Source organism: Coturnix japonica, chromosome W, assembly GCF_054131305.1.
Source record: "Coturnix japonica strain WE chromosome W, WE-NBRP24, whole genome shotgun sequence".
NCBI lineage: Eukaryota > Metazoa > Chordata > Aves > Galliformes > Phasianidae > Coturnix > Coturnix japonica.
The window spans coordinates 8,432,874-8,455,776 of NC_140701.1; the positions used below are offsets into that span (position 1 = coordinate 8,432,874).

At 46.8% G+C, this 22,903-nt stretch overlaps 1 protein-coding gene across 1 annotated transcript; it reads left to right on the plus strand.

The window, feature by feature from the left end:
* Positions 1 to 8,593: 8,593 nt before the first annotated feature.
* Positions 8,594 to 15,950, plus strand: LOC146754472 (endogenous retrovirus group V member 2 Env polyprotein-like). Its single transcript, XM_085527705.1, has 2 exons — positions 8,594 to 8,625; positions 14,182 to 15,950. Exon 2 carries the CDS (start codon positions 14,356 to 14,358, stop codon positions 15,670 to 15,672), a length of 1,317 nt encoding a protein of 438 aa, XP_085383831.1. The 5' UTR covers positions 8,594 to 8,625; positions 14,182 to 14,355; the 3' UTR covers positions 15,673 to 15,950.
* The last annotated feature ends 6,953 nt before the right edge of the window (positions 15,951 to 22,903 follow it).

Genomic DNA, 22,903 nt, shown 5'->3' on the forward strand with positions numbered 1-22,903 from the left:
GAAACCCCAAATGAGCAGAGTGAGAAAGGGTCCCCTACAGTGATAAGGCCAGGCATATCACGCCATTCTCCCGGTGGGAAGTCAGAGTGGCCAACTCTTTCCAGAAAGGAGATGCCACATGGTTGAGCAGAAGTGAAAGAATCAAGGATAGGCAATGTAGAGGTCTTACCCTGGAGTTCATGGAAGATTGTATTTCAGGATTTAAGAAATCTAGTCTTGAACTGAAACATCTTTGTCTGGAGTATATGACTCCCTGGCCGTCCAATCTGGTCTGATTCTGCAAACACAATGACAATGCAAAGCGTCAGCGAGTCACTGCTATCCTAGCTAAGCCTATAACAATAACAGTAAATGAAAAGCAGATGTATCCTTCTATTCAGGCTAGAATATGGGGAAGCCTTGAACAGATCACAGATCTCCTTGACGTAATGCTGGACAGTTTCATCAAAATTTGTGCCACAGGGGACTTAGGATCCATTAAGGCTGAAGTTACAGCAACCACCACAGCCCTTCTTGAACTGTTCTCGTCCGACTTCTTTGACTCCTCCCCTCCCACCCCTGTTGATGGTTCCTGATCTAAAGTCGCTTTGGCATCGGTATTTGGTATTTCACCAGCCACAGGCTCCATCTGATTCCCCTTGTCCAGTGCCGCGTCTGAGGGAGTGGCAAGGTTGTCAGACTCAGACTTGGGACAAACCTTATTAGACAAGCAGTCATACACTGCTTTCCATAGCTGCTGTGATTCCTCCGCCCAGGAAAAAAGACATTGCAATGACCCAAAGGCTGGAAGCAGATTTGCTGCTTCTTTACTACCAGTGCAAGAATAGTTCTGGAATAGTTATCCTCCCGCCTTCTCTAAATTACCTTTTCTAATGCATTCCCCAGGGGTTGAGCCAAACCGCTTCTTCATCATCCAGTGTATTAGCGGCTTCAGTTCCTTTTCATGGACTGGATAGTCCACATTCTGCCCTGTCCCTGTCCCATACTCACCACTCGCTTCAATGAAGCCATAATGAGCAGCCTTCTCTCATCACGAGTGTGCACTCAGTTGTATCAAATTGGGGTCACCAAATGTTGCCACGATGCTAAAGACCTGCGTTGATTGAATGGCAAACCAGCTAGGCTAGCCCCCTACATTCTGGACATCCACAGCTCAGAGCACACAGAACAGACACACGCACCGAGTACCCCTGACCCAAATGTCCCACACATGTGTCCGTCCCCTGGTGCACTCAGGCAGAATGTAAATGAGTTTCAGGAAAATAATGAATATGAAGATGAGTTCCAGGAAATTTGTTGGATATGTATCTGTTTGGCTTTCAAATATATAACACTTCTGCTTGCAGGTATGCAAGATAAGAATGATCCCCTTACACCAGGTGCCTGATAAACATATTCCTACTTTATAACCTAACTCTGGGTTATAGAGTTTGATTCCGCAACTCAAAGCCATGCCTCTGGAATCAGTCTGTCCACTGATGAATAAATAATATGTCATCCAAATGCATTCAGCAGAGATGAGCCTGCTGTCTATCAAGAGCTTTCAGCCATGGAGCCCCAGGGAAATCTCCAGGGGAAGCAGTGAGGAAGAGAAACTCCAATCCTCGAGTGTGCTGATCTGGGCTGGGCTCCTGGGATACAGGGAGCTCATACATGTGGGCAAAGCTGCAGAGAGACAGCTGTGCCCAGGAGCAGCTCTTGTGCACAGCACAGCCTGCATCTCCCAAATTTTTAGTATCAGCTTAATGTTTTGGTGCTTTGTTTTCAAAGTGGTGTCCTATGTGCAGATCTTCATTGCCGTGCTGAGGATGCCCTCTGAGCAGGGACGGCACAAAGCCTTCTCCACGTGCCTTCCTCACCTGGCCGTGGTCTCCCTCTTTCTCATCACTGCCTTTTTTGCCTACCTGAAGCTCCCTTCACTTTCCTCCCCACTCCTGGATCTGACAGTTGCACTTCTGTACTTAGTGGTTCCTCCAGCACTGAACCCTATTATCTAAAGCTTGAGGAACAGGGAGATCAAGCACGCTCTCAGCAGGGTGTTGCAATATGCACTATTCCAGGTTCCATAAAGTGCACATCTTCCTCACAAGATTCCCTGTGATGGTTCTTTATCTTTTATTCGTGTTTGTATTTTTGATTTTGTGTAATACTGTATTTTGCAAATACACCAGATTGGTGTATGCCCGCAGTTATTGGCCCCGACCAAGCGGTTGTTCAGACACGCAAGGGTTAGCACACAGGCTTGAAGAACCATATGCCACCAGTGGTGCCCCTTGTGAGGCAAGACTGTTGTGTTTTATCCCCCTGTGTGGGTGCTATACTGGGGTAGACGGTGCACTGTATCACACTCGCACAACTAACAAAAGACAAAAGGCAAGGTGACTAGCTTCAACCAACAGCACCTTTATCTGCCAGCAACATTCCACTGCATGAGCTTGAATCCCCGCCCCATATCCTTGGCAGTCATTATACCCATTATTGTGTAACTCTACCTCTCCTGTTGGAGGGGGAAAGGGGGAAGAGAAAGGGGTGGAGCTCGTAAGGCCAGAAAGGGGTGGTTCTTCTGCCTCTGTAAGAGACCATGCTTTTTACATTACTGTCTCAAAGTTTGCTGAAATGGACAAGTTCAGGCAAGTCCTGGCCAAGGTTCCAGGGTTCCCTTTGTCTGAGACACACAGGAACCAAGGTTCGAGAAATCCCTTTGTTCAAGAGATGGACAAGTCCGGGAGCTATGAAAGGGAGATAAGATGCAGGTTAATGGCCCTAAAGTGGTCTTTTTGTGTGGGCCTATCTCAAGGAAGATGGCCATCTCCGAGGAATTCACATGACTCTGACCCAAGCCTTCCAGAAATGTCACGAAAGCTGGGAAGAAGAAGGATAAAAAGGGCACGTACAAACCCCGAATGGAGGTTTTCTGACACCAGATGCCTCACTACGGAAACAAGGAGGTTTTCTGTCATCAAATGCCTCTCTACATGAACGCCTGCATGCTGAAGAAGATGCCTGCATGCTGAAGAACCTTTTAGGTTTTCTAGGTATCTGACCTCAGATTCCTCCACCGTTGTCCTACTGCTGCCTACTGTCTCTTCTGAGATTGCTGCTCGAGACTCTGCTTCGTGAGACCTCGCTGCCCGAGACTCTGCTTCTTGAGACCTCGCTACGTTGACCACTTTCTCTGCGTTTCACCGATCTGCTGTTTGCGGCCTGCTACACTGCTGCTGCTCTCCCCTACGCTTGTTTTGCCCCAGACCAACGTTAACAACGTGCTACGGGACACTGCTGCATCCAGGAGGTGACTATTACCCGCTTTAACGTAATTCTTGCTCTTTTCTACCTTTTTCTATCGCCTACTTTCCCTTCCCATCACCCTAATTTTGATATTCGTCGCTCTCCCTTCCCCATCCCCTCAATTGTCTATCATTTCTAATAAACTGGTCGGATCAACATTTGAATGCTCTTCTTCTTAATCTCACGCCGGGCATAACATATCAAAAGAACCTATGCCTCACTCCTAAATTGGAGCGAGACAGCCCCCCCCCAGTGAATGTGGTGAATGGTCGTAAGGCTGCGATGGGGACCAGAGGATGCTGGTGTGGCCCGATCACAGATTGGTTAAAAATAAGAGAAGAGGTGGAAGAAAAAGGCTTTTCGGTGGCCGTAGAGGCGTTCTGTGAAGTGATGAATAATAACCTTAATAATATAATAACTTTAATAATATTGCTTCTGGATAAGCAGAAGTCCGCAACCTTAACCAACGAGGGGCTTGCAGATGCTATCACTAATGTGATGGCTGCAGCTTCTGTACCACTGCGAGCCATAGAGCCTTCCAAAGGCCCTTGTTATCAGTGTGGCCAGTATGGTCAAATTAAGGCTCAGTGTAAAGCTACAAGTGGGGGAGAGAGAGAAAAAATTGCATGTCAGCAGAGAGAGAAAAAATTGCTTGTCAGCTGTGTGGTAAGGGAGGACATACCGCTTGGCCATGCAGAAACCACAGAGTCCAGCCACAGGGAAACGGGGGGGATGGGGGGGGGGCACAGGCCCGACGCCCCTCCCACATTCCACAGAAAGGGCCATCAACAACACCTATACTCAACCCACTGGTTATGCCAGCTTCACCCTTGAAGTTCATAACACACATACCATGGTGTTAACACTAGACGGTCAAGATCGCCCCTTAGTCAGGGCTTTCATGTCCTACCTTGACTTGCCGCCTGACTTCTCAGGTTGTTACTCCGTTCTGATTACAGCGCTTATTGATTCGGGAGCGGATGGGATGTTACATAAGGACTGGCCTGAAGCTTGGCCAGTGGGCCCCTCTCAGGTGATTAGAGGGGTGGGAGTGACCACCTCTAAAAGGTCCCTGGCTGAGGTGGAAACTGTCATAGTTAACAGAGACGGCTCGCTGGAAAAACTGGCTTTGCTTGTTCCGCTTATTACCAAAATACCAGGGAGTCAACTAGGACAGGATTTCATAAACAGCGTGGGTGCACATATTACAAATTTATAATATAGACCACTGTCTACCAATTGTCTACCACACATGCAATCCCATTGCGGTGGAAACAGGACGCATGCCCCGTTTGGGTAGATCAGTGGCCACTTCCTCATGATAAACTTGATGCACTCCAACAGTTAGTCTCACAAGAGCTTCCATTTGGACATATAGTTCCCTCCCTCAGTCAATGGCACACTCTGATCTTTGTCATCAAGAAACGCTCTGGTGCCTTTTGCTTGCTGTGCCCAATTAGTACCTTTCAGAGCAGTACAGCAATGAGGGCCAGTGTTATCAGCTATATCCAAAGAATGGCCACTGGTGGTCATAGATCTTAAAGACTGCTTTTTCTCCATTCCCCTCGCAGAAGAAGATTGGGAGACGTTTGCCTTCATGGTATCGACACTCAATTATTAAAGTCCCGCTAAGAGATTTCAGTGGTGCGTCCTCCCGCAAGGAATGACGTATCCACCATGATCTGTTAGTTAGCAGTAGGCGGAGTGTTAGAATCAATCAGGTGAGATTTCCCTCAATATATGATCCTGCATTACATGGATAACCTTTTGCTTGCAGCCCCTACCGAGTTAGGGTTACAGACACTTGAAACACAGGTAATCACCACGCTTACTGCTGCTGGGTTCACTGTTTCGGAGCACAAAGTACAGAGAGGCCCAGGAGTTGAATACCTGGGGTATAAGTTTGGTCCTGAATGGTGCAACCTGATGGCCTTGATATTCAGCCACATATAGAGTAACTATGGGACATACAGAAATTGTTGGGAGCCCTCCAGTGGGTTCAGGGCGCCTTGGGAATATCTCCACAATTAATGAAGCCCTTTTATGATCAGCTGAGAGGGTCTAACCCAAGGGAGTCCCGAGAACTGACCCCCTAGATGGCTGCAGCTTGGCAAGAGATCTTACAGAGCTGTATGGAAAAGTTGCTTAAGCGGTGGGATCCTGCCCAGGCCCTTGAAATAACTGTTTGTAGGTGCGAGGCAGGTGCCGCTGCTATGCTGGACCATTCCCTCGATGCTAAACCACAACTGCTTTGGTGGCTGTTTTCGCTACAGCCTACACGTGCCTACACATCTTGGACTGAGATACTAGCAGTGCTGCTCAGGAGATCCTGACTGCTTTCATTACAGGTCCTGGGGAAAGAGCCTGATACTTGCCGAGTGTGTTTTGTGATGTACAGCCGCTCCCTGAGAGCCTCCTCACAGGGTTACAGGACTTCGGAGGGACGATCACGTCCTCGGACACCCTGCCTATCTTTGATGTAGCTAAACCTCTGGATGTTTCTCTGTGGTTTCGAGTTCAAACCTCTCCGCTTGAGGGGCCTACACTGTTCACAGATGCCTCTTCAAGAACAGGCCAGGGGGCAGTGGTTTGGCAAGCATCTAATAATAACTGGCAGACCGCTATTTTCGTAGACCCAGTGGTTAGTGTGCAGATGCTTGAAGTAATGGCCGTAGCAGTTTCAGTTCACTTTTGGCTGGAGATACCCTGTAATATTGTCACTGATTCCACATTTGCTGCCAATCAGCTGACCAGGATGGGCCGAGAGGGCTTCCCAAGTACAAAAGCTGCTGGTGTTTTGGAAGAAGGCCTGGATACCTGCATAGCCCCTATTGCAATCTTCCATGTGCATAGCCACTCTGAGGTGCCAGGTTTCTTCACCACAGGCAATGAGGTAGCAGATAGAGCTGCTAGTACACACATTTTTACAGTTCAGGATGCCTGTGATCTTCACTCCACCCTTCAAATAGGTGCCCATACGCTATCTAGGACTTGCTCCATTCCGCTGTCTGTTGCACACGATGTTGCCCAAACATGCCCTCTTTGCAATTCAGCGCTGGTGATAGGGGTGGGAGTGAACCCTCGTAGTCCTGCCCCATTGCAGGTCTGGCAGAAGGATTTCACTTGAGAAGACTGCACGGGGCCCCGCAAATTGTTGGCTGTAACAGTGGACACGTCTTCAACTGTCATTGTAGCCAGTCAGCATGATAAAGCAAACTCATCGGCAGCACAGAGTCACTGGACTGTTGCTATTGCTGTAGTTGGCCAACTTTGTCAGATCAAGAACGATAATGGGTCCTGTTTCATGTCTCGCTCAACAAAGAAATGGTTAGCAACATGGGAGATCCATCATATCACGAGTATCCCTGGTATCCCATGGGCTTCCCTGCTGCAACGTTGTTTGACAAACTGTTTTGATAGTATAAGACAGTGTAATTGTTACTGGCACGTGGAAATGTACTTGAGGCTATGTGGAAGTGTATCTGAGGGTACAAATAGTGGAAGAGTTTACAGAGGAAAAAAGGGTTAAAGAGAAAGTGAGTTTATCTGCACTGACATGAGAGCAAGCCCCCACACCGTTCCTCTGTGAGCAGAGCGGAGCAGAGCAGAGACACAGTCCCCATGTATCAGATAGTGTTATTCTGCTTACCAAATGAATGAGCTCACAACAGAAGAGGCAGATCTTCCTCTCTGCACCATCTGTGGCATACTCTGGAGTTCAAGGCATTGCAAAGCTATGGCACATCTACGTTCTTGCACTGATGACACCTTAGTATGTTCTGGGCTCTCATTTCAATGGCATCTAAAGAAGTCTAGGGTCATGCCAGCTGACAGGAAGCTGGAAAATGTTGTCTCATTGTAAGGAAGAGCAAGAAAGATGACAGGGGCAATTATGGACCTCTCAGTCTCACTCCAGTTCTTGGTAAAATTATGGAGAAAGTGATGGTGGGAGTGACTGAAAAACACCTGACGAACAATTGGGTCATTGGTCACAGCCAACACAACTTCCTGAGGGGAAGGTCCTGTTTAACTGTAGGTCTTTTCATGACAAGGTTACCAAATTGGTTGACCAAGGGTAGATAGTTGAGGTTACCAGTAGAGCTTTTGAGACTATTTCTCACAGTACCCTTCTGCACAGAATATACTGCATACGGCACCAGGTCCATAAAATATAACAAGAACAAGTGCCTGATTGTGCACCTGGGTAGGGGCAACACTGGACATGCACACTGACTAGGTATGGGACACTGGAGAGCGGTATGACTGAAAAGGACTGGGGGTCCTGCACAACATCTAACTGAACGTGAGTCAGCAGTGTGCCTAGGCAGCAAGGAAGGCCAACGGTCCCCTGGAGTGCATCAAGCAAGTTATTGCAATCTGGGTGAGGTAAAGGATCATCCCTGTCTGCTCTGCACTGCTACAGCCTCACCTGGATCACTGGGTGCACTTCTGGGCACCACAGAGGACATTAAACTATGGGAGAGTGTGCACAGGAGGGCACTGGAACTCAGAGATCTGAAGTTCAGAGTTTCACTGTAACTGACTGCTTGTTCAGACTGAGCCCTTCTCACACCCCATATCCTGCGCTGAGACACAGTGAAGAGTGAGCAAAGCCTCAAAATGGTGGTAAGGTAACACTTTGCTATAGAAAGGGAAAGGGGAACTTAACAGAAACCAAGACAAAGGGTAACTGTAGATAGTTTACATTTAAAAGGGCAGGGAAAGGGGGAATTACAGACACTTAGTCAAAAGAAAACCAGAGAAGAGGGCAATAAAGATAAGAAGAAACTGTCCAGAGACCTCTGACAAGAAGAAGGATTAGATACCCCCGGGCAAGACGATGCTTACGTGGGAGAATGGTACCAGCAGATAACACCAAGAAGAAAACAGAAGAAGAATTTCACCCCAAAACAACGGCAAGGGTCGCGGGGAATGGGGTCAGGGGGAATGAGGGAATGGGGTTGCGGGGAACGGAGCCATAGGGAATGTAATGAATATGTAATCAAACTGAGGAGGAGACTATTGATTATGTATTAGCTTAACCTATATCTGTAACACACTTTTCTCCTTACGGTGTGCAAGTTTGGTGGAGCTATCCCCCTTGCACCCGGCGCTGCGCAACGCTGGAATAAACATACCTGCTTTATAACCCATCTCTGGATTATAGAGTTTGATTCCGCAAGTCCATTTGGCACCCCAGATGGGACTACCTCTGTTTGGCTGCGGGACCAGCTGAGAAGGGGGACGCCTTTCGCGCACCCCGAGATTTCTCGGAAGGACTCCCCTCCCTCATCTGATCACTGCGGGAGCAGACAAGAACCATCTGTCGGCGGAAAGGTATGTGAAACTGGGAAACGGGGGTCCCGTAAGTCGTGAGGAAACATCCTACGCAGGGCACAGAGGAATCGGCGTGCTCCCCCCCTAGGGACGTGAGCTCACGGGTTAGGTTAGGTTGCCGGCTGGGTTAGGAGGACTCCCTAGGGAGTGCCTACAAAGGGGCCAGTAAGTCGTATGCATGGTAAAAGGGCTATTGCTCACATTCAAGTGATTGCTAATTGGGCAGAGCTTGTCTGCTCTCTGGTACAGGGTGATTTGGGTAATCCTGGGATAATTGGTATGGTACAGCGCTGTTTATATAGGTGACCTAAGTCAACAACTAGCACCGGTGTTCTTAACATCTTTGGTTAAGCTTAACAAATGATATATTGTAATTCTGTTTTTTTTAAATTCTGTAATTCTGAATTGTCGTGTGAGTGTGGTGTGAGTGAGATGCTGCGTAGCTGCGGGGCGAGTGCGGAGTCCCGACCCGCGGTTCCGTCCTCCCGCGAGGGAAACGGCCGGGGACGGACGAAGCGAAAGCTGTCACCAATACTTGTTTGTCTTTGTTTTAATACGTGTTTATTTTGTATTATTAGTTACCGGTTGTTGTAAAGTACGTGGTCATAAGTCATAACAATACTGTTGTGTCAGAAGTGGTTTTACTTATAAAAGAATACGGTTGTTTATATTAAGTTACGATGGGGAAATCACAGAGCAAAGAGGTCCCTGAGCGCACACCCCTGGGTTGTATACTGGCACACTGGCGAGATATTGCTGGGAAATCAAGAGGAACCCTGAGTCGGAAAAACTTGATTAAATATTGTAATCAGTGGTGGTTGGTGTATAAGCTGGAGGAAGGGGAGAAATGGCCTCTAAATGGAACAGTAAAATATAATACAATCTTGCAGCTTATGTTGTTTCTGAGGAGAGAAAATAAGTGGGAGGAGGTAGCATATGCAGATATGTTCTTCACCCTCCGCAACCACCCGGAATGGCAGAAAGAGTGTGGAATGGGACCGCCACAAGCTCCTTTTGTACTAACTATAGAAAAAGTACGGCGGGAGGCAAAAGAAAGTAAAATAAAACGCTGCTGCTCATCCTGTAGTATCGGACAGCAGTGCACAAAGACAGGCAAGGTTAGGGAGCCTGAAGAATTGTTGGAATATCTCCAGGTTCAGCGGACAATGAGGGTGAGAAATGAGGAAATCCCACTAGATCCAGAAATGCCTTCCCTTGAGGATTCTAATCCTCCTTCACCCCCTTCACCCTCGGCCCTCCCTTCACCCCCTGAGCCTCCTGCCTCCCCAGTAGCCTCATGTACCCGAAGCCAGCAGCCGTTAACAATAGCTCCGTTGAGGGAAGTGGTACATCCAGAGGGGGGTACAATGTTAGTTAAAGTTCCGTTCTCTTCATTTGACTTAGAGTCTTGGAAGGAGGTTTGTAAAAACTACCGAGATGACCCATCAAAGGTAGCAAGACAAATGCAGTTTTTAGTTAGACAATTTGAACCAGACTGGAATGATATTCAGTTGCTGTTAGATCAACTGACTGAAACAGAAAAACAACTGGTTCTAAGAACAGCACAAACCCTGCTTGAGGATAGTTTGCGAGGAACAGATGAAGATATTAAAGACTATTTCCCATTACAAAACCCTCGCTGGGACCCAAATACAGATCATAGCAGGTAGCTTTTGGAGAGATACCGAGAATGGGTAATAAAGGGAGTAGAAAGAGCTATCCCCAGAACAGTGAACTGGTCTAAATTATTTGAAGTGAAACAGGGTCCCCAGGAAACTCCCTCGGAATTCCTTGAAAGGCTGAGGAATGTAATGAGAAAACATACCTCCCTGGATCCAAATTCAGAGGAAGGTATTCATCAGTTGGTGTCACTATTCACAGGGCAGTCTGCAGGGGATATAAGAAAGAAGCTACAAAAATTACCAGCACCGGCCAATAGAAATTTGGAAAGTTTGCTAGAAGTAGCTTGGAGAGTGTTTAGCAATCGGGAGGAGGAAGATAGGAAAAAGGACAGACAGATACTGATTGCAGCTTTGCAAGGGACAGGGAGGGGTGAAATGTGCAGAACAAGAAAGCCCCTGGAAAAGGACCAATGTGCCATCTGCCGGAAAAAAGGACACTGGAAAAATGAATGCCCACTGAGAAAACAGAAAAGGGGGGCATGGACTAAGTTCCAAGCCCCCGTAAAGGAGGATTGACTGGAACCGGGCAAGTCTACCCTGGCGGATTCACTGGTTAAGATAAAGCTAGGGAAGAAACAGAAGAGTGTAGAATTTTTAATAGATACTGGTGCGGCTTGTTCAGTACTAAATGAAGAATTAACTCCATTAAGTAAAGAATTTATGACTGTAAAAGGGGCCACTGGTCAACCCGAAAAGGCTTACTTCCTTAAACTTCTGAAATATAAATTGGGGAAGCAGGTAGGGATACATCGATTTTTATACCTACCTGACTCACCACATCACCTCTTAGGACGGGATCTCTTAGAATTATTAGGGGCAGAAATAAAATTTGAGGCAGGAAAGATGCGGTTTAAAGTAAGGGATGATTCTTTAATTGAGGTACTGAGCCTAGCATTGATCACAACAAACTCAACTCCCGAAAACACAGGGATGCCAGAAGAAATCAGTAATCAGGTCTATCCAGGGGTATGGGCAACGGAAATCCCAGGGCGTGCAAAAAACGCCCCTCCTGTGGTAATTAATATAAAGCAAGGAGCTCAACCCCCACGAATTAAACAATACCCCCTAAGGATAGAAGATAGAGAGGGAGCACAACCATTAATTGATAAATTCATGAGACATGGGTTATTAGTGGAATGTGAATCTAAATACAATACCCCGATACTCCCAATTAGGAAACCAGACAGGAACTACCGTATAGTACAGGATCTGAGAGCAATCAATAAAATAGTAGAAGATTTATATCCCCTGGTAGCAAACCCATATACACTGCTTACAAAACTATCTAGTGAATTGGCTTGGTTTACCGTACTGGATCTAAAGGATGCATTCTTCTGCTTACCCCTAAGTCCAGAGAGTCAGCTATTATTTGCATTTGAGTGGGAGAACCCTAAATCCGGCAGAAAAACACAACTGACATGGACAGTGCTTCCCCAAGGGTTCAAGAATAGCCCAACTATTTTTGGGAATCAGCTAGCCAAGGATTTGGAACAATGGGAACGCCCCTCTGAGAAAGGAGTTCTGTTACAGTATGTAGATGATCTATTAATAGCTACTGAAACGGAAGAAGAGTGCATAACATGGACTATCAGTCTACTGAATTTTCTGGGGCTTAATGGGTATCGAGTCTCCCCACAGAAGGCCCAGGTGGCGAAACGACAAGTAGTCTATTTGGGCTACGAAATCACAGCAGGACTAAGGATGCTGGGAACAGCGAGGAAGGAAGCCATTTGTCAGACCCCCGAGCCCCGGACTGCAAAGGAGCTGCGCACATTCCTGGGAATGACAGGCTGGAGTCGACTCTGGATCCATAACTATGGACTTCTGGTAAAACCACTCTTTGCACTTTTAAAAACTAACCCCAATACTCTCACTTGGGATGGGGAAAGCAGAAGAGCCTTTAAACAGTTAAAGCGTGAGCTCATGCAGGCTCCTGCCTTAGAGTTGCCAGACACAACAAAACCATTCTGGCTATTCTCATATGAAAAACAAGGAATAGCCTTGGGAGTCCTGGCTCAGAACTTGGGACCTTATTGAAGAGCAGTAGCATACTTTTCTAAACAACTGGATGAAGTAAGCAGGGGGTGGCCGAGCTGCTTGAGAGCAATAGCTGCACTGGTATTAAATGTTCAGGAAGCACGTAAATTTACTTTAGGGCAGAAAATCACAGTCTTGACATCTCACACTGTTTCAACTGTGTTAGAAGTGAAGGGTGGGCACTGGCTCTCACCGCAGAGACTCCTTAAGTATCAAGCTACCCTGATGGAACAAGATGATGTGGAAATAATAGTAACTAATATTGTTAACCCAGCATCCTTCCTTAGTGGAACCTCGGGAGAACCAGTACTGCATGATTGCCTGGAAACCATTGATGCGGTGTGTTCCAGCCGACCAGACCTGAAAGAAGAACCACTAGAAGATGCTGAGGACTCTTGGTATACTGACGGTAGCAGCTTTGTGCTGCAGGGGGTACGCAAAGCAGGCTATGCTGTGACAACTACAAACAAGGTAATAGAATCAAAAGCCTTGACCCCAAATACCTCTGCACAAAAGGCAGAAATCATAGCTCTAACTCGAGCATTAGAGCTGGCAGAGGGAAAGAGAATCAACATATGGACAGATTCAAAGTATGCTTTTAGTGTTGTACATGCCCATGGAGCAATATGGAAGGAGAGAGGACTATTATCAACACAAGGAAAGGGCATTAAGCATGCCGAGGAAATTTTAAAGCTCCTGGAAGCAGTTCATCGACCAAGAAAGGTGGCTATTATGCATTGCAGAGCACACCAGAAAGGAAAGATGCCGGAAGAAGTAGGAAATGCTTTTGCAGATCGAGAGGCAAAACGAGCAGCAAGGGAAGACCCGGTGGAAATGCATTCTTTAATTCCAGACGGTAAAATCCAAATTGATAGTGAACCCAGATACTCAAAGGAAGATAAAATTCTCATAGAAGATCTAGGAGGGCAAGTGGGAGAGGGAGGATGGGCCACTACCCCACAAGGTAAAATCATTATTCCCACGGCTATACTGTGGGCAGTGATAATGGCTGAACACAGAAAAACTCATTGGGGAGTGGAGGCACTGCATAAATATTTAGCCCAAAGAATAATTGCCCGGAACTTGTATTCCACAATTAGGCAGGTGACACAACAATGCGAGATATGTTTACAGAATAACCCCAAGTCAGGTCATAAAGTCACCCTAGGGCAGATAGGGAAAGGGAATTACCCGGGACAACAGTGGCAAATTGATTTCTCAGAACTCCCAAGAAAAGGGGGGTTCAGATATTTATTGGTATTAACAGACACCTTTTCGGGATGGCCAGAGGCGTACCCCTGTAGGACTAACAGGGCTCGAGAGGTAACAAAGGCTCTGTTACATGAGATTATTCCGAGGTTTGGGGTCCCTGCAGCAATTTCATCAGATCGTGGCCCACACTTTAATGCTAAAGTGGTCCAACAAGTAAGTTCACTATTGGGAATTGATTGGCAGCTACATACACCATACAGGCCGCAGTCCAGCGGTCAGGTGGAAAAAATGAATCACCTAATCAAATTACAGATAGTGAAATTGGGCCAAGAGGCTGGGATACCCTGGCCTCAGGCATTACCACTGGCACTCTTACGAGTTCGTACCAAACCCCGAACCAAGGAAGGACTGAGCCCATTCGAAATCCTTTATGGGAGGCCTTACCCTGTACAGAAGGGAATCTCTATGCAAACTGGGGAAGAAGTATTGAATGAATACATGGTAAATCTGACAAAGCAACTAAAGAAAATTGAAAAAACAGTACTTGGGGCCAGGGCACGGGGCCTAGATAGCCCAGTGCATAATATACTACCAGGCGACTATGTTTATGTTAAATCCCTCTCAGATTCACCTCTGGAACCAAAGTGGAGTGGGCCCTACCAAGTGCTCCTGACCACCCACACGGCAGCAAAGGTGAAAGGACTGACGCCTTGGATACACCACACCCGCCTGAAGAAAGCTCCCAGACAACAGTGGACGGTGAAAGAGGAAGGACCACTGAAGATCAAAATCCAAAAACATGTATAACAGCTTGGTAATTTTTAGCATGACCGTGACAACAGTCGTAGCCTGGCATGGGAACAGCTACCTGAAAATGACTGAGAAAATTGGCCAGGCTTTCAATAAATCTTGCTGGATATGCACGGCCCTCCCTAGAGGAGAGGGAAGAGTGCCTATGTATGGGGTGGCAACACTAAACTGGACAATTCCAAGCTGGGTGGAATATGGGAAATGTAAGTTTGGTCTAGAAGACAAACAAGACAAACCACAGAAAGGTCCTAGGTTTGAGTTGCTAATCTTAGATTCTACTAGGTCAATCTTTGTAGATAGAAAATTTGATAAGGGGGTGGGGGTGGGATGGCGAAACTTAACGGGCATAGGGTGTAGTTGGGAATATGGGAATTCAGGAATAGTAACAGGGATTGTTAGAATTGGGAAATGGGCACAAGGCACGGGATGCGACCCTAGAACAGATGAGGCATCATACTGGGTCTCAGATAAGAATATTCTCGGAATTGCAAGGATGGCTACATCATTTGCTTACCAAGAAAAGATGCCCAAGCCATGTAAATTACCAAATGGGTATTGGTGGCTGTGTGGGGATGGGCATGCACGAAAAGCATTACCTATAAATTGGACAGGGACATGTACTGTAGGATATTTGGTACCTCAAACTACAGTACACGAAGACACCCCACGAGGACTTTTAAGAACTCCCTGGATTCGAACTAGGCACACATACAACCCCTTAGTGCACAGCACAGGCTTTCATAGCTTCTTAAGAATTCTCATTCCATCTCTAGGGGTGACACAACTAGAACAGGCAATTGTGAATATCTCAGCTACTTTAGAAATAGTAGAAAATGCCACAACAGATGCATTACGAGCAATCCAAGAAGAGGTATCCTCCTTATCCAAGGTGGTGATTCAAAACAGGATGGCACTGGATATATTAACAGCCAAAGAAGGGGGGGTATGCACAATAATAAATCAGAGCTGCTGTGTGTACCTAAACAAAGACCTAAGAATTGAAACCGACTTGAGGAAAATTTGGGAACAAACAAAGGTGTTGCACAAGGCAAGTCAGGATAACATAGGTTGGGAAAAAGGATTGTGGGATACACTCACTAGCTGGTTACCAAATTTAGGATGGGTAAAGCATCTCTTTTTGGTCGGAATCATTATAGCCATCTTGGTGCTGTTAATAAGTTTTACCTGTATAGTAGTAAAGTGCTCTATGTGCTTGTACCAAGGAACCGGAAGGGAATACGAGGATTGGAAGAGACATGAGCTGAGACAAAAGGTAGAGAGCGGAGCCTATTTTGAGACCCATTAAGAATCTAGCAGGTAAAAGCCTGCTAGATTAAAGAAAAGGGGGGAATTGAAGAGTGAGCAAAGCCTCAAAATGGTGGAAAGGTAACACTTTGCTATAGAAAGGGAAAGGGGAACTTAACAGAAACCAAGACAAAGGGTAACTGTAGATAGTTTACATTTAAAAGGGCAGGGAAAGGGGGAATTACAGACACTTAGTCAAAAGAAAACCAGAGAAGAGGGCAATAAAGATAAGAAGAAACTGTCCGGAGACCTCTGACAAGAAGAAGGATTAGATACCCCCGGGCCTCTGGATGTTTCTCTGTGGTTTCGAGTTCAAACCTCTCCGCTTGAGGGGCCTACACTGTTCACAGATGCCTCTTCAAGAACAGGCCAGGGGGCAGTGGTTTGGCAAGCATCTAATAATAACTGGCAGACCGCTATTTTCGTAGACCCAGTGGTTAGTGTGCAGATGCTTGAAGTAATGGCCGTAGCAGTTTCAGTTCACTTTTGGCTGGAGATACCCTGTAATATTGTCACTGATTCCGCATTTGCTGCCAATCAGCTGACCAGGATGGGCCGAGAGGGCTTCCCAAGTACAAAAGCTGCTGGTGTTTTGGAAGAAGGCCTGGCTACCCGCATAGCCCCTATTGCAATCTTCCATGTGCATAGCCACTCTGAGGTGCCAGGTTTCTTCACCACAGGCAATGAGGTAGCAGATAGAGCTGCTAGTACACACATTTTTACAGTTCAGGATGCCTGTGATCTTCACTCCACCCCTCAAATAGGTGCCCATACGCTATCTAGGACTTGCTCCATTCCGCTATCTGTTGCACACGATGTTGCCCAAACATGCCCTCTTTGCAATTCAGTGCTGGTGATAGGGGTGGGAGTGAACCCTCGTAGTCCTGCCCCATTGCATGTCTGGCAGAAGGATTTCACTTGAGAAGACTGCACGGGGCCCCGCAAATTGTTGGCTGTAACAGTGGACACGTCTTCAACTGTCATTGTAGCCAGTCAGCATGATAAAGCAAACTCATCGGCAGCACAGAGTCACTGGACTGTTGCTATTGCTGTAGTTGGCCAACTTTGTCAGATCAAGAACGATAATGGGTCCTGTTTCATGTCTCGCTCAACAAAGAAATGGTTAGCAACATGGGAGATCCATCATATCACGAGTATCCCTGGTATCCCATGGGCTTCCCTGCTGCAACGTTGTTTGACAAACTGTTTTGATAGTATAAGACAGTGTAATTGTTACTGGCACGTGGAAATGTACTTGAGGCTATGTGGAAGTGTATCTGAGGGTACAAATAGTGGAAGAGTTTACAGAGGAAAAAAGGGTTAAAGAGAAAGTGAGTTTATCTGCACTGACATGAGAGCAAGCCCCCACACCGTTCCTCTGTGAGCAGAGCGGAGCAGAGCAGAGACACAGTCCCCATGTATCAGATAGTGTTATTCTGCTTACCAAATGAATGAGCTCACAACAGAAGAGGCAGATCTTCCTCTCTGCACCATCTGTGGCATACTCTGGAGTTCAAGGCATTGCAAAGCTATGGCACATCTACGTTCTTGCACTGATGACACCTTAGTATGTTCTGGGCTCTCATTTCAATGGCATCTAAAGAAGTCTAGGGTCATGCCAGCTGACAGGAAGCTGGAAAATGTTGTCTCATTGTAAGGAAGAGCAAGAAAGATGACAGGGGCAATTATGGACCTCTCAGTCTCACTCCAGTTCTTGGTAAAATTATGGAGAAAGTGATGGTGGGAGTGACTGAAAAACACCTGACGAACAATTGGGTCATTGGTCACAGCCAACACAACTTCCTGAGGGGAAGGTCCTGTTTAACTGTAGGTCTTTTCATGACAAGGTTACCAAATTGGTTGACCAAGGGTAGATAGTTGAGGTTACCAGTAGAGCTTTTGAGACTATTTCTCACAGTACCCTTCTGCACAGAATATACTGCATACGGCACCAGGTCCATAAAATATAACAAGAACAAGTGCCTGATTGTGCACCTGGGTAGGGGCAACACTGGACATGCACACTGACTAGGTATGGGACACTGGAGAGCGGTATGACTGAAAAGGACTGGGGGTCCTGCACAACATCTAACTGAACGTGAGTCAGCAGTGTGCCTAGGCAGCAAGGAAGGCCAACGGTCCCCTGGAGTGCATCAAGCAAGTTATTGCAATCTGGGTGAGGTAAAGGATCATCCCTGTCTGCTCTGCACTGCTACAGCCTCACCTGGATCACTGGGTGCACTTCTGGGCACCACAGAGGACATTAAACTATGGGAGAGTGTGCACAGGAGGGCACTGGAACTCAGAGATCTGAAGTTCAGAGTTTCACTGTAACTGACTGCTTGTTCAGACTGAGCCCTTCTCACACCCCATATCCTGCTCTGAGACACAGTGAAGAGTGAGCAAAGCCTCAAAATGGTGGTAAGGTAACACTTTGCTATAGAAAGGGAAAGGGGAACTTAACAGAAACCAAGACAAAGGGTAACTGTAGATAGTTTACATTTAAAAGGGCAGGGAAAGGGGGAATTACAGACACTTAGTCAAAAGAAAACCAGAGAAGAGGGCAATAAAGATAAGAAGAAACTGTCCAGAGACCTCTGACAAGAAGAAGGATTAGATACCCCCGGGCAAGACGATGCTTACCTGGGAGAATGGTACCAGCAGATAACACCAAGAAGAAAACAGAAGAAGAATTTCACCCCAAAACAAGGGCAAGGGTCGCGGGGAATGGGGTCAGGGGGAATGAGGGAATGGGGTTGCGGGGAACGGAGCCATAGGGAATGTAATGAATATGTAATCAAACTGAGGAGGAGACTATTGATTATGTATTAGCTTAACCTATATCTGTAACACACTTTTCTCCTTATGGTGTGCAAGTTTGGTGGAGCTATCCCCCTTGCACCCGGCACTGCGCAACGCTGGAATAAACATACCTGCTTTATAACCCATCTCTGGATTATAGAGTTTGATTCCGCAAGTCACAGGGCACATGTGGGATATGAACTTGACAGTATCTTTGCACCCCATGCAGAGCCTGGGATCTTCTCTCCCCTTGTATTTCATTCAACATCATACAGACCTCCATTCCACTGCCCCAGGACGTGCCCTGAGCCAACATGAGAGACAGGATCTCCCTACCACTGGTCTTGCAATCAGGGCTTGACCTGTCTGCTTCGTAAGGCAAAGGAGAGGTTTCTTTGCATGCCAGTGCCTTTGCCTGCCTGTAGTCATGGCTTCCAATTATCTGCTCTAAAAAGTCCCTTGCGAAGCTTACTTGGTAATGGCCCTCAGTGGGTCCATTAGTACTCCAAGAAACTTCACTGTTACTTCTGACTTTGTCTTGTTGAGCACATTGGGCAAACTTCTCTCTGCACTGGAGTTTGATGGACTCAGCATCAAATGCGCCCTGGGACCCATTCTAACCTAAAGAGCATCTTGTGCCTTGTGCCTTCCTGTTATCTATTTTAGGTTATCAGAACTTGTTCAGCAAAATGGAGAGATATCTGGAGAGAGCTTAAAGACAAAGAATTCAGCAGACATTTACTGTTTATTTGTTTATAGTTCTGTTTAAAGAAGGTATTAAAGAATCACTGTAAAACTACTTGTGAACATCTGAGCTGAACCAGAGGAATCCCAGCTGCCATGGGTCTGTGGGAAGCTGCATCCAATTTCAGCCCCAGGATTTCTATCTGGGAATGAGTTACCTGGACTGTCTCCTCTGGATAACTGCCCTGCACAGGGCAAGTCCAACCCTCCTTATCCTTGTCTCGGTGCCCTTTTTGTTTCATCAAAAACCCTCTGGTAGGACTCATCACAGGTTAAAAATTGACTGGTGAATAATGGAGCAGATTTTAACGAACAGTTATGATACTGTTGCCTCTCAGGATCTGATGGCCATGAGGACACAGGGACAACTCTGGGGAGATGAGTGGGAAGGATTAAAATGACATTATCTGCTGCTCAGCTGGGCCATGCTCCTGGGACACAAGGAGCTCATAAAAGTGGATGGTGCTGTAAAGACACAGCTGTGCCCAGGAGCAGCTCTTGTGCACAGCACAGCCTGCAGGTGACAGAAAAAGAAGAGAGAAATTGGAGAGAGCTTATAGGATGTGTGCAGAGTGAGCGGGCTGTGAGCTCACTGCAGGAACATTGCTCACAGACCATGACATGGTAAGTCACTTGCAGTAGGTATTTCAGCTGCTATTCATAGAGGGTTAACTTAATCTGGGACATGCTGTAGCAGATCAAGCTTCAGGCACTGCATGTTTCTTTACAGTGTTAAATCCTTCTGCTACAGCTGAGGGCTTCCATGCTGCAGCATCTGAGCACAGCCCTGAGGGCTGCGTGTCCCAGCACGGCTGCAGGCTGTGCAGCCGGGGCTGCAGGTGGGTGCCCAGGGCTGTCCTGCAGAGCAGGGTCCCTGCTGTGCCCCAGGGGCTGTGTGCCAGGTATGGGACTCTGCCGCCTGCCAGGCTCAGCACTCAGCCTGCCCAGGGAGCTGTTCAGGGCGCTGCGGGGAGACGTGAGGGGGGAAGGAGCCCCCCGGCAGGGCTTGTGCTGCCACAGCTGATGCTTGGGGCAGGGGGATCACAGCTCCACTGCACAACTGAAAGTTTCTGTGCGTACTTTGCAAGAGGAGAGACAAGGTAGCAATTTTCTATTTCTTGTTTGGACGGAAGGCGAAAGGATTGGAAGCAGAAATCTAAGAGTCTGTCAGATTTGAACACAGCTCTGAGACTCCCAATTCTTCTTCAGTCAATTGCTTGTTATGTGAACTGTCACACGTGATATATTTTCAGCCTCTCCTTTTATGAAAAGGAACCTTTCCAAGGGTGGAAGTAGTTGAAATTATCAATTTTGTTGACAAGAATAATGCACATTGCAGATAGGCATGTTTCCTGAACAGAAAGTGAATGGCACAAACGTTGTGACAGAGGGCTTTAAGAGCAGTGAGGGTAAAGATATGAGGCACAAAACAGGTGAAAAAGTCCAGGGAGATGGAATAAGACTAGAAGATGAAAGGAAGATTAAAGCTCCATATGCTTCTTCTATTTATAGAATGCTGAACTTCATGACATTCAATTCTATTTGTGGTGCTAAATAAACATTGTAATAAGAGAATGAAAAAATTTCATAATACAGTAGAAGGAGTGTCTCTGAGAATGGTCTGGACTTGTCATTATCTTCTGCACTCTGAACAGGACTCCAAGCCCAACAACAGCAGATGCCCAACAGCAGCTCCATCAATGAGTTCCTCCTGCTGCCATTGGCAGACACACGGCAGCTGCATCTCCTGCACTTCTGGCTCTTCCTGAGCATCTACCTGGCTGCCCTCCTGGGCAACGGCCTCATCAGCACAGCCGTAGCCTGCGACTGCAACCTGCACACCCCCATGTACTTCTTCCTCCTCAACCCGGCCCTCCTCGACCTGGGCTGCATCTCCACCACTCTCCCCAAAGCCATGGCCAACGCCCTCTGGGACATCAAGGCCATCTCCCACACAGGATGTGCTGCATAGCTCTTTTTCATTTTCTTCTTCACGTCAGCAGAGTATTCCCTTCTCACCATCATGTCCTATGACCGCTACGTTGCCATCTTCAAGCCCCTGCTCTACCGGGCGTTGATGGACAGCAGAGCTTGTGTCACCATGGCAGCAGCTGCCCGGGGCACTGGACTTCTCAATTCCCTGCTGCACACTGCCAGTACGTTTTCACTGCCTCTCTGCCAAGGCAACATTGTGAACCAGTTTTTCTGTGAAATCCCCCAGATCCTCAAGGTCTCCTGCTCTGGCTCCTACCTCAGGGAAAGTTGTGCTTATCATTTTTAGTGCCTGTTTAATCTTTGGATGCTTTGTTTTCATAGTGGTATCGTATCCTATGTGCAGATCTTCATGGCTGTGCTGAGGATGCCCTCTGAGCAGGGAAGGCACAAAGCCTTCTCCACGTGCCTCCCTCACCTGGCCGTGGTCTCCTTATTTGTCAGCACTGCCTTTTTTGCCTACCTGAAGCCCTTCTCTGTTTCCTTCCCACTCCTGGATCTGACAGTGGCTCTTCTGTACGCAGTGGTTCATCCAACACTGTTACCTCGATCTGGTAACCTGGAAAGTCAAGTCCCTTTGTGAATGTGTATTGACGGCCCCGACCAAGTCACAGCTGCTTGTTACACCAATATGGTCAGCGGTAAAATGGCGTTTATTGGAATGTGAGGGTCTCTTATAAAGGTATCCAGTTTCATCCTTATCTTTTTCACATATGCATGACCCAGCAGGGGAAGGCCTATCACGTTACATCCCGAGGGTCGAATTTCGCCTAATACAACATCTCCCCTTCCTCATGCCCAACAAAATCAAGACTCGTAACAACGCGACCGCTAACACTATCCCTAACATATAAAAGTGTTAGTTTTCATATATAAATTTTGTGGTGAGTTATTTAAAAAGTGACGTAAACATGCAGAGGTATGTGGTGCAGTGTATAGTAATGTTAGTGGTTCTTTAGTTAGTATTTTCAAGGCATCTTGGGCTTACACAGCTCATTATCATGCGCTGTAAACAACCCTGAATACATTGAAACAAACAAGGTAAACAAATCCTTAAAACTAAAAAGACTAAAATGATAGGAACACTGTGGTGGCATTAGCTTAACGGGCCAGCATGCCAGCCTCTCAATTTCTCTAAAAGCATAGACTACAACTACTCCTAGAGCTAAAATAAATGCAAAAATTCTGGCTGTAGGACCCCACAAACGAACCTCATCCCCTTATAACAAAAACAATCACACAAAGGCACACAGTCAGTGATGTAACAGATATCTTTCTCGTGGGTACTGACAGCTGTTCTTCATTCATCCCTTTTCTTTTTCCAGTGGGGTCGCTTCGTGGATGCAGCTGGTGGGCTCCCATCAACCGTACCTAGAAGGAAAGTACTCAGCTTTTCGATTAGTTTTCTGTTTCTCCCAGAACACCCTTATGGGTGATCACTGTATCAGGTTTTATTTTTCTCGATGGAACCCATAATATTTTTCCCGATTCTCTGTCCTTTACTGCAGCATAAACTCTGCCCCAAACTAAAACAGACCACCCTGATTCCCAGGTACCATCATCCTGTTTTATCTTTACTGGTGGCCCCTCGTCAATGATTCTTGGTTGCCAGTGTTTCTGTATTGGGGTGTGCTTACTCTCTCCTCGTTCAAAATGATTGATTGCATAAAGTGCTCAGGCCAATACTTCTGCCT